This window comes from Giraffa tippelskirchi, chromosome 3 (assembly GCF_054371585.1).
Source record: "Giraffa tippelskirchi isolate mGirTip1 chromosome 3, T2T-mGirTip1v1.2.pri, whole genome shotgun sequence".
NCBI classification, from domain to species: domain Eukaryota; kingdom Metazoa; phylum Chordata; class Mammalia; order Artiodactyla; family Giraffidae; genus Giraffa; species Giraffa tippelskirchi.
Genome location: NC_137277.1, coordinates 44098574 through 44111524, shown reverse-complemented (window position 1 = coordinate 44111524; position 12951 = coordinate 44098574). Strand labels below are relative to the sequence as shown.

The 12951-nt window shown below is 33.6% G+C and overlaps 1 protein-coding gene across 3 annotated transcripts in view; it reads right to left on the bottom strand.

The window, feature by feature from the left end:
* Positions 1-12951, bottom strand: part of NF1 (neurofibromin 1) — a 238244-nt gene that overhangs the window by 149010 nt on the left and 76283 nt on the right. For all 3 annotated transcript variants that reach the window (XM_081579690.1, XM_081579691.1, XM_081579692.1), the window contains exons 9-14: positions 12610-12783; positions 11855-11977; positions 11535-11609; positions 6249-6380; positions 3842-3976; positions 187-300 (exon numbers count right to left, since the gene is read on the bottom strand). In XM_081579690.1, the coding sequence (XP_081435816.1) occupies positions 187-300; positions 3842-3976; positions 6249-6380; positions 11535-11609; positions 11855-11977; positions 12610-12783 (753 nt within the window). The remainder of the gene's footprint in view (positions 1-186; positions 301-3841; positions 3977-6248; positions 6381-11534; positions 11610-11854; positions 11978-12609; positions 12784-12951) is intronic.

Here is a 12951-nt window from a genome sequence, read left to right as displayed (position 1 = left end):
AAGGATGTATTGTACAACATGGGGAACACAGGCAATATTTTGTAGTAACTATAAATGGAAAGTAACCATTAAAAATTGGATAAAAAATTCTTAAGGAAAAAAGTCTTAAGGAATAAATTTTAAAAAATGAGAATCTACATAGTTACAATGGTACATTCAAGAGCTTAGAATTCATTCTCCCCTTACCTCCATTGCTTCCTGAGCAATCTCTGGCATGTGTGACTGAGGGACCAGTTGGACAAGCCCTGTAATTAATTCTGCAGTACTGCCTTGGGTTTCAGGCCCCTGTTTTCTTGGATTCTGCAAAGAAAAAAGCAAATTTCAATTAAAAACAAAATCACAGGACAGGGGCCGAAGGGTGGAGGGAATGGAGACTGACTGCTAATGGGTTTTAGGTTTATTTTTGAGGTGATAAAAATGTTCTAGACCTAGATAGCGGTGATGGCTACACAACCTTGTATACATACCAAAACCCAGTGAATTGTCACTTTAAAAAGGCAAATTTCATCATATGTGAATTTTACCTCAAAAATAAACATCATGAGATTTCTTTAAATTAAAAAGCTGCTGGGAGGGAGATGGGAGTGGGGTTCATGATGGAGGGACACATGTGTACCTGTAGCTGATTCATTTCGATGTATAGCAAAAACCACCACAATATTGTAAAGTAATTATCCTCCAATTAAAATAAATTAATTTAAAAAACTGCTTTTGTTAAGAATTCTCTTAATCTATATCTATAGTTCTTCATTAATGTAAATAATATCCAGAGAAAATTCTAATTAAAACAAAAAACTAGGTACTAGCTTTTCAATTAAGAAATTATATCAATAATAGGAGAAATAAATTATTTTTTTTCAGCAACACTACACTGACTAAATAATGTATCTCTGATTTGAACTTATGGTTTTGGATCTCAAAACTACTGCAATGAAAGGCAAAGTACATGCATGCTTGATGAGAATGACACAGTTATCCTGTGTTGCCGCTTTGTTCAATACAAGGACCTAACCACATTCACATAACACTAGTAATATTAGTGTTAATGTTAATCCACACCTCCAGACACCCATACTTCAGGGTTTTTCACTGTAGAAAGACATTGTATACAAAGCAAAATGGTATATATAAATATGAATGTCTACCTACTTAAAGAGACTAAATTGCTTCCTTGTAACTTGGAAGAATCTATTTCCATTTCAAGCATATATGGTTCATTTAAGTGAAGCCAATACAACTAGTGCCCCTACTTTATTTTGCTAATTCCCTGGCCCCTGTGTGTGTGTGTGTATATATATGTATCAGAAAATAGGCCATTTTAAATTATATATATATGTATATATATAATTTCAATTAAAAACAAAAGGTATAAAGGACAGCATCAATAAAATAATCAGATCAACAAGTTTAAACTGCAAATGAAAAAGAACTATGAAGCTACAGGCTGGTATGAGCACCTGTAACAGGAAAATGTGGTATAACCAGGAATGCTTCCTTAGGGCTGTGGTAACAGCTCAGAATTAGTAGGAATTACTATGTGAAGAGGAGAGGGAAGCATACTGTAGGCAGAGGAATTGCAAGTGCATGGACAAGCAGGAAGAAATGTAGTAAGAGGGAGCGAAAGACAGGCCATCATAACTAAAGTAAAGAAGACAAATATAACTCTAGATGTTGCAGAGGTGATTGGTGGGAGTGAAAAGTTGCATGACCTAATAGGTCTATTAGGAGTTTAGTCTCTATCCTCAAAGCTATTTCAACCAAAAGGTTTTAAGCTGGGCAGAAAGCATATTTGCTTTTTGAAGAGATTAGTGTAACTTTAGTTACTGATCTTTAGTGGAGAGAAATGATTAAAAGAAAACAGGAAATGATGTAAGCTGAACAACTAGGAGGCTTGAAAAATTGAGAGTAGTATGATTTAGGGTAGAGACAGAAGACAATAAAATCACATTACTTTAAAATATCATGATTGAGATCATTTAATAGTTATTCCTGTATTTATCCTACTTACAAAGATTTAGGTTTTTTATAAGTAAAAATATAAAATAATCAAATATTTACAATGAATCTTTCACTATTTTAACTTACCTTTCATTACTCTGAGAAAAGTTGTTTAACCACTAGATGGCAGCAAAGAAAATAATATCAACTTTGATCTGTTTCTGCCTGCTAATTTCAAACTTGGAAAATAGTATGTTTTGCTTAAATTCTTGCTCCTTGACAATAAGATATTTAACATAGAAAGCACTGGTGACTTTGGTGCATTCTTTGATCCTGAATTACAGCCATGCAAACAGAGTCATGCTAATATATGACATGCATGATGAAATAACACCTCAAGTAATGTGTGCTACATAACAAAGAAATGAGGGGAAAGGGTATTTCATTCCTTTTATAAAGTCTTAATAATAGATTTTAAGATTTTTTCCATACCAAAGTTCTAACAATTTCTTCTATCAGACTTCCAAATTTGAATGGACTTTTCAAAGAGTTCAAAACAACATAGGCCATTCTGGGGGTCATTAATCCTTTTGGGAATTGTTTCTCTTCCCTCTCTCAGAAAAAAATATTTACAAGTACACATTTTTTAAATTCAGGGGGCTCAAAGAAGTCTTGAAACTATGGGCATCAGTTTATAGACTTCTACAGTATAGTAATTTGAAAAATATACCATCAAAATTAAAAGTATACTTAGCACTTAAGCCTGTTACTCAAAGCAACAGGAAATTGTTTTAGATACTGTTTTCCCAGGACTGGAGAAATTCCACAGAGGTTAAATATGCTATGCTGTGAGCGTCAAAATATATTTCTGCTATGTTTGGGGCATTAATAATATTAATGTTAATTGTATTTTAATAATAGTAATAAAATCCTAACATTTATGTAGTACTCATTATGCATTTATTCTGCATTGTTCCTAAGAGCATGACATGTAATATCTCAGTCTGCTTAACAATATGAATTATTATCATTATCACAATATTTCAAATAAGAAAACTAAAGCACATGGATTTCCCTGGTGGTCCAGTGGTTAAGGCTCCACACTTCCAAAGCAAGGGGCACGGGTTCAAACCCTGATTGGGGAACTGGTTCAATCCTTGGTCAGGGAACTAAGATCCTGCATGACCCATGCTGTGGTCAAGAAAAAAAAGAAAACTAAAGCATAGAGAGGTTAAGTCACCCTAATCACATAGCTAATAAGTCTCCAGAGCCCATGCTTTTCAGCATTTCATATAACTACCACTCATTTTCATTTGTTAGTTCCTAATCATCTTGTGTATTACAGTAATGATCTCAGGAATCTAATACCATCTCAGGCTATAAGAGAAGAGTAACCACAATATTTGAGTGCTAACCATACACATTTTTATCTCCTTTTCCTCCCAATACATGTATAGGCAGGCAAAGTCAGTGATAATAAAAGGCTGATGATAGGAAGAAATAAAGATAGAAGAGCTCAATTTTTAGGCAAGAGCAACTGGAGACTTAAAAAACAACTGAACAGATACAGGAAGCACTTGATTTATGGTTGCTTCATTACATCCAAACCCCATCCAAGGATTATATCTGAATAATACATAATCTGGTAGCGGGGTATGGACAGAAGATCTCACGAAAATATATTAGTTTAATGATAAGAAAAAATAAGACAAAAGAGTAAGATCTGATCTAATCATATTAGTAATCTCTATAAGTTCACTTTCTTAGGAATGTCAAGTTTCATGTACAATCAGGAAGGTTCAGTAAGTGTTCTTGAGCTAACAATCACCTTCAAGGTTTTGGCATTTCAGTTAAACCAAATTAAGTTAGTATAATTTCAAGGCATTTTATAAAAACTACTCACACAAAGCAAGAGCTTCGGATCTGCATGAATTAATTTCACCATGGACAAGAGAAGATACTTATAGCTTCTTGTCTCCAGGTCTGTAGGTTTTTCTTTAAATTTAAGGCTTGTTACTTTTTCTTTAAATGTAAGACTCTAAAAACAAAAACATGACATTCACCTTCTGAGTATCAGACATCAGAATCATGATAATAGCTATTCAACATTTTCAAATAAATCTATTTTTTAAAAACTTTGAAAAATAAAAGGACATATTTTATAGTACCAAATGTGTGGTATTAGTAGAAACACTCAATAGAAAGTATAAGACTGACACAATCAAGCTTAAAAAGCAAATAAAAAATATTTTTGCAACGTCTATATTATTCCTATTTTTGTTGTCATTGTTCAGTCACTAAGTTGTATCCAACTCTTTGCAACCCCATGGACTATAGCACACCAGGCTCCCTGGTCCTCCATTATCTCTCTGAGTTTGCTCAAATTCATGCCCACTGAGTCAGTGATGCTATCTAACATCTCATCCTCTGGCACCCCTTTCTCCTTCTGCCTTCCATCTTTCCCAGCATCATAGTCTTTTCCAATGAGTCGGCTCTTCATATCAGGTTGCCAAAGTACTGGAGCTTCAGCTTTAGCAATAGTCCTTCCAATGAATATTCAGGGTTGATTTCCTTTAGCACTGACTGATTTGATCTCCTTGCTGACCAAAGGATTCTCAAGTCTTTTCCAGCACCACAACTTGAAAGCATCAATTCTTCAGTGCTCAGCCTTCCTCTTACATTATTCTTATATAAGCTTATATATATTCTTATATAATCTTGCAAAAAGTTTAAGTGAAAATCTGCTAAAATACTAAAATCTTTAAAATAAGATTGGTTGACTCCTATAAGTGTTAAAACAGGGATAAAATATTTATTCTATAGCTTTCACAGATACAGTAACTATGTAATAAAATGTCTCATATACATATATATATAAACATTTCATAGAAACAATGACATTATCAACTGTAAGATGCATCATTATTTTATGTTTTGAAAATTGTCAACTGCAAGACATCATACAAATAAGATCCACCCCCAAATTCAGAAATGTTAAATAGGTGCTTCTTAGAATTGATGCAATATGCTATATAGGCAATCTCTGTATTTAATAGTTTAACTTTTTCTTTTTCCTTTAATGGCATTCCATCTCTCAAGTTACAGAATGCATGTATTTTGCCAAAAGAACACTGATAGAACAAAGAAAGCTTTCTTTGAGAAAAATTAAATCATGGAAAATGTGTTTCAATTACAGAGATACTATTGTAGAATACTATAATTATGGATGTTGTTCAACCAAAAATCCAACATTATAATCTGGATTCAATAATACCTTTTAATCTATGCTTATTAAACATCTCCTCCTTTTCCTTTAAAAGGAAACAAAAAACACATGCTTTTGACATGTATGCTTTTATATGTGCATATATGCATATACACAGATGGGAGATTATCCAGCATCTATGGACTCTTAATAAAAAATGTCCATGTAAACAAGCTGTCTTTCAAAGGTAAAAAGGAGAGATGCGTATCTATAACATGCAGCAATTATTCCCAATGTTTACGTGTGAGAAAAGCGTTTGGTATAATGCCCAAGAGCACTGAAGGTTTTTGTCCTTTTGTTTAATGAAATATGAGATACTTTTAAATATAAACTTTGAATTTTATTTCTAATTTCTTGTGTGCAATATCTAGCATCCAGTGGGCAAAACAGTGCGTTAGCAGGAACATTTACTCTAGCCCAGGAGTCAGTTTCCCCTGCTACTGCTGCTAAGTCACTTCAGTCGTGTCCGACTCTGTGTGACCCCATAGACAGCAGCCCACCAGGCTCCCCCGTCCCTGGGATTCTCCAGGCAAGAACACTGGAGTGGGTTGCCATTTCCTTCTCCAGTGCATGAAAGGGAAAAGTGAAAGTGAAGTCGCTCAGTCATATCTGACTCTTAGCGACCCCACAGGCTGCAGCCTACCAGCCTCCTCCGTCCATGGGATTTTCCAGGCAAGAGTACTGGAGTGGGATGCCATTGCCTTCCCCTATTCATCCCCAAAAGATAAGGAGCTAATCAAAGTATTTTGATTCGTAAGGAAAAATTAAAGGAAAAAGAAACAACAAAAAAGAAAAGGTGACATTCACTAAGATTTTAACAGCATTTTGTTAGAAAATATCTCTAAGAAAAATAAGTTTAACCCACTAAAATAGTGGAAAACGTACATCATTAACCAGCATTGCAACAATATTGCAGTATTTGACATACCACAATTCTTACTGAAAAGTCTCATTTGATTTTCTAAAATAATCAAAACATCAAGAATGGGATAAAGACACTGAATAAATGCAATCTCAGGAATTCAAAACTCATGATTAATCTTACCGGTGCCATTCGTATCGCTGGGTGTGCTCCACAACCCTGGACTGCTTTATGAAGTGTTTCACCAAACATATTTCGAAGTTCAACTGAGTGGCAATACACAGCATCAATCTTAGGCCACCAATCCAATGCAGACTGGAGGAAAACAGACCATACGAAAGAAAAAGCCAAATTTGCATGAGTTATATGCTCTGGTTATCACTGTGGTTTTATGATTGATCACTTCATAAGAAACTTTCTAAGACCATGCAAACACACACTATGATTTCCAAAGTCTTCAAGTAATGTCTTTAATTCAAACACTAAACCATACATCTATTTTAAAATATCATAATGAACATGAGACAAATAGCCCACTGCATGAGCATGAACATATGAGACTGTCTTTTCTCACTGATAATCTAATGAATCTGGAAAACAAAGATTTAGAGAGCTAATTCTGTAGCCAATCTTTTTTTTGTAACTTTAATGTTTTACACATTTCAGAAATGTATGCATATATAATATATATTTTCCCAAAGCAAGAATGCTATTATCAGTTTTAAAAGAGATCAGTGGTTCAACACGGTGTTGAAGGAATATGTGGTAAAGTATTACTTTTACACCTACAGACAAACAGCAATGATAATTACAACATGAAATTAGTAAATGACATAAAGCTATTAGTAAACCTATAATCTTAAATTGATTTGCAATGATGGCACAATACATGAGAAGACTAATGATCACCACAAAGACAAAATGATCATAGCTAAATATTTTTAAAGGTAACTGGTTTTTTTTATGTAAATATTTTTCTGTAGTTCAACTTGTTTAGCTTCGGTTCTAGTTTTTAGTGCCTATTTTACTTGAAAGTGTATCTTTAACTTTTAAATGAAGTAATAACTATATTATGAAAAATGACAACTATGAAAATCACTAAAACTATTAAGTTTGTCTCTCTGTGAATACAAAAATGACTGGATGAATTTTTCACTACATAATGGAGAGTATGCAAGGAATAGGATTACTTAAAATACAGGCTTTATAATACTCCTGTAATAAAAAATATCTGAAAGAACAATTTGAAACAGTAGATAAGGGGATATATAATAGCTTCATATCCCGTTCCCAAGTTCCTTCTAATTCAAAACTAAGCTAATTAAATTCTCAGCATTTAATTTTTTTAGCCCTAACCGTCAGAATATTTTGAGGAGCATCGGGTTATATTACCTAAACCTCAGATTTTGGATTATGAACTCTATTTACTGGATTGTTGTTGTTATTTAGTCACTACATCGTGTCTGACTCTTTTGTGACCCCACAGACTATAACCCACCAGGTTCCTTCTGTCCAAGAGATTTTCCAGGCAAGAATACTGGAGTGGGTTGCCATTTTCTACTCCAGGGAATCTTCTGGACTCAAAGATCAACCCACGTTTCCTGCTTGGCAGGCGGATTCTCCACTTGGCAGGTGGAGCCACATCTATGAATGTGTGTGCGCATGCTCAGTCCTATCCAACTCTCTGTGACCCCAATCGACTGCAGCCCACCTACATCCCCTGTCTACGGGATTTTTCAGGCAAGAATTCTGAAGTGGGTTGCCATTTCCTACTTCAGGGGATCTTCACAACCCAGGGATTGAACCTATGTCTCTTGCATCTCCTGTACTGGCAGGCAGATTCTTTACCATCAGTGCCACCTAGGAAGCCGAGCCACATCTACAGTGTAGTATAAAACCAATTTACAAAATAAAATCAATACTTAATTCCATTCACAAAAAAACTTCAAAGCTATGAGGGAAGAAATACTTTTATTTGGACAGTATGGTTGTCTCCATTTTTCTTTCAAATTTTTTATTTACTTCCTAACAAATGATTACGTTTTATTAGTTTAGTTATATAGTGAATTCCTTAAACTTTAGTCAATTTGGTCACCTGACTTTCCCAGGGCAATCAATACTCCTTGATTTCCATATACTTACTAATTTATACAGCTTGTGTTAATCAACTTAAAGTAACAAAAGCTGAATAATCACAAAATGCATTGAGATAAGGGTCCTCTGACTATACTGAATTCATAATGTCAGAAACTGCTTAAAGACATATGCATCCCATGTAACATTCTATCCAAATTATTATGTCATTGTGATAGCTGCTGAAACTGTCTCATGGTACCAGGTGTACCCTATGTGATTTGAACTTAAGATGTAGTTACTGTCATAATTGCTATTTTATATAACAAATAAAGTCATTCATTTTAAAGTAAAAGATACACTTTCAAATAAAACAGGCACTAAAACCTGGACATCATGTAGCTGGTAAAAATTTTAGTGTTCCAAGCGATTATTAAATGTGTCCTTTCAGAAACTAGTCAATTAAAGTAGACTTATTCTTTTTTGTCGTTGAAAATCCTAAGTTTATTGTCAAGTAAATGGCAATACTTTTATTATATAAGCAAATCATATGGCAATTCTTCAAGATTATTTCAATAAATTTCACATGCCTTGGAAATAATTTCTCTCAGCAGAAAGAGATCATCTCATTCTCAATATGTGAACTATCCATAAGTAAACTACAGCAAATTGCTATAAGGAAAAAACAATAGTAAGTATTAAGTACTATACCAGCTATAGCATGTTGCACTGATGGGTGAAATATTTGGTTCCTACTGTGTATATTATTTTATTTCCCAATGATAACACTATATCTAAACTAACCTAAAGGAAGCCTATAAAGATTAAGCACATAACAAAGATTTTATAGCTATAATTCATCACTTATGGCATTCCATAATAAAAAAGATGACAGAACTACCCGTACCATTTTAGAAATGGATAAAAAGCTTAAATTATAAACAAATTCAAACAGTAACTAGATTTTCAAATTTCTTAAGAAGAAACGGGGGGACTCTTTTCGACCTAAGAACAGTACTTACGAACTGAATATGAGTATGTGTCATGAAAGCAAAACAAAACTGCAAACATTATTACTACTTCTATATAAACCTTAAAACCACATCAGTAAAATTTTATCTTATTTGAGAATGTGGTAATTTTTAAACATCTGTGAACTGGCTAAAGAACCAAGGAAGAAGAGAGCTCATGAGGTGTATGGAACCAAGAATCATTTAAAAGGAAATCTTTTACTATGAATGAATTTAAGATTAGGAGTTCAAATACCTAAGAAAAACTTTATGTGATTTCCAGACAAAATATTTCTATAATAACTACATTCAGTGAATTCCATAATAGTCACTTCTATAAATGTGCGTATGTACACATAGTCCTTTTCACTCAGAAAATACTTTAGATTCAGTATCTATCAGCCTCAAACCAAAGGAAAGAAAAACCCTAACAAGAAACAATTTATCAATCTACTATGTTATGATAAAGTATCATTATCTAAGGTCCAACTTTAAAACATATTTTATAGACTCAAATTTATGCTCCTTTTCAAGCTATTCACTAAAATGTTACTGATGCTTACTTAATATTTTAAAAGTTTAGTCAATACAGGTTTTTCTTTATAAAAATAAGATTTCTTAGACGTGGCTGATACAGACACACTCCACCTTCACACATGCAGTACGCATTAGAGTATAGGAGGATGCACAACCACTTCACCATATACACTGAGGCATGCATGAAGTACTCCAGGCATGCTTTAAACCCACAAAGGAGCAGCTCAGCCACTTACAGCAGTGCCAAGTCCATGCTTGAAAGTGCTCTATATATTCAATTGTAGACAAAAATATTTCACAATTAAAGTAACTAGCCACAGAGTATCAAAAAAGTATATATTTGGGTTTATTAAATACAAGCTTTAAGCATTTATGTAAACCATCCACTCTAATAAATGGAATGTTTTTAGTATTATAAGCCAAAGGATAAAAAAGCAGTGATAATTTATTTCCGAATTACACATAAAATTGAAAGGTAAAAATCACTGTTGGTTTTTTTTTTTTTTAAGTAATGGCCTTGAAAGTAAACCTTAAGGGAACAATGTCCTGGCTCATTACACTGGCAAAAGTAAAGTATAAAATTTTCTAAGTTTTTACTACAAATATACCTTGTCTGCCATATCAGATTCATTAAACTTTCCCTTTTGGAAGAAATAGTAGTTAATGTTACTTCTACTTATAACTGATCCTCAACTGAGAGAGGAATCATTCCCTCGGGCATTTTTAGTTATTCATAAAGTCTGGGGGCAGAGATGGGAGAGGAAGGAAGTGGCACAAACGGTACTTAATGAAATGAGGACCAAGGATACCAAATGTCCTACAATACACAAAGCAGTTCTGCATAACAAAGACTGTCCTGACCAAAAATGCTACTAGCATCCCACTGAGAAAAACAAATGTGTCACTAAATAGTTTTATTAATAGTTATTACTCTTCTGCAGGAATGGATAAAAGAAAATGTGGCAGAATTTGGTATAATTCAATACATCCAAGGCAATGAAGGTGGGAAGGACATCTTTAACTTCCTAGGGAAACACTCTTAAAGTGAAATGTGATTATAAAGAGGACAAATATACCTAAGTTAACAATGATTAAAGTCTTTTTTTAAGGGAGGAAAAAAGGAAAAAGTTGAACAATTTACATATACATGTGAATGTCTAAAAATGGATGAAAGTGGAGCTACTGTAAATAATACCTGAAAACCCTCAAAATATGATTCAGAAGAACAGAATTTTTTAAATCCGTGGTCCAAATGTGGTAAGGTTACTATCTTTCCACTTAACATACTCACATCAGAGTTGAAGCCTTTTAATGAGTTTACTTATTTTGTCTGATATGCTTTTGTATCATGTAAACACCTCGAAGTATTGTTTTCATTTGTTTAAGGAAGAAAAGTACAAAAATGATCTCACCATTTTTCTTTAATGTACATAATGGGCTACAACATAAGTACTGCTACTTTTAACTTAAACAGTAAGGGATAATTCAGAATGTATCAAATACTGGGAAAGAGCTGAGTATTAATACGTAGGGCTTTAGGATGAAAATGTTAAATTATATTTTCAGTGACACTGTTCTCAAGGGTTTTGATCCAAAAATCTTTTAAGTTTAATCTTTCCAAAGGATCCTATTAATTCCACCTTCCTCAGTAAGGGTCTTGGGATCCAGATTAAATATGAAAAATACAATTGTATATCAGTTATTAGATAGAATCATGTATGAGAAATCTTCCTGTATCACACATTTAAATTCAAAATCTTTTGTAAACCAGAAACACCTTTCTTAAAAAGAAATAAGAAAGGAAGAAAGAAAAAACTTTAAGCAATTTAGCAATACCTTTTGGACTTACATTGGTGATGATTCGATGGAGTGAATTTACCAGCACATAGTGAAATGTAGAAGGGGAATTCTGAGCCAGGCAGATCTACAGAGGAAAGAAAAACAGTAAACTATTTCTATGAGAAAAATATATAGTAACATACACAAGGACAAAAGGAACAACAAAAAGGAAATTTTTTAAAAAATAAAATACATTTTTTAGGATCTTGAGATTAACATATAAAAAGAAATACTGATAAAGGTGCAACCTGTCATCTTTCTACTCATTTCACATTTATAAAGGATCAACAGCATCAGTAAATAAAAATGGATCAAAACCAATGCTCTCACCTTAAAGTGTTGGTTGTTGTGAGGGCTTATACGAAAGCAAGAAACAAGGCAGTCAATCATGAGATCCACATCTGCAGGCTGACTGCCTCTTGAGAATGGTTTACTTGGATTAAAAAGCAGGTTCTATGAAAATTCCAAGAGAAAACAAAAGCTTTTAAACAGTCATACAGTATTTTTTCTACTAGTATTTAATAACAACACATCATCCACACAGATGGCAGTAACGTAGTTGCCAGAAGAAACATAAAGTGCTAATATTGTGGTTCATGATAAAATGCTTACTAGACCACATATGGTTCCTTTCAGGCCCAAATTTCTACATTATTTTAAACCCAAGTCTGAATATTTATGGTAATTTAAGAAAACTGGTTAATTCTGTGTTTTCTTCATATTCTAAGCCACTTAATGTAGCCTGAGGAGCAGTAGTAAAAGCAGGTCCTATGAATTTAATAAAGTGAAAGTGAAAGTCACTTAATCATGTCCAACTCTTTGCAATCCCATGGACTATACAGTCCATGGAATTCTCCAGGCCAGAATACTGGAGTGGGTAGCCGTTCCCTTCTCCAGGGGATCTTTCGAACCCAGGTCTCCCGCACTGCAGGTGGATTCTTTACCAGCTTAGCCACAAGGAAGAAGACTCAGAACTTTTGTGTTAGCAATGATCTTCGAAATAAACTAGTATAGTATTTATACTAGAGATTTATTTTTCATTTAACATTTTTAAGTTTGTATAAGAGAAATAAAAAGCATGTTACCTTAAGATCAACCACCATGGACTGAACCAGTAGAAAGATGACAGAGTTATCTTCCCAATTGATGTATGTACTTGCTTTACACAGTTTGACGCAGGCGATTGCAGCGCTTTCAGTGAGCTGCCTGCTTCCTCCATGGCCAGCAAGTGCTTTTCGCAGACTGTCCAGAAACAACTTCTACAAAATTCAAATACAGCAATGAGAAAATATGTGAAGTTTCTTGGATTGCAGTCTGATCTAATAAAGTAGCAAATTATCAGCCACTAAAAACTGTACTCTCTATAGAAATACTGATACATAATTGATACTTGTGGTTTTAAATTTCATAATTTTAAGTAGTTGTCA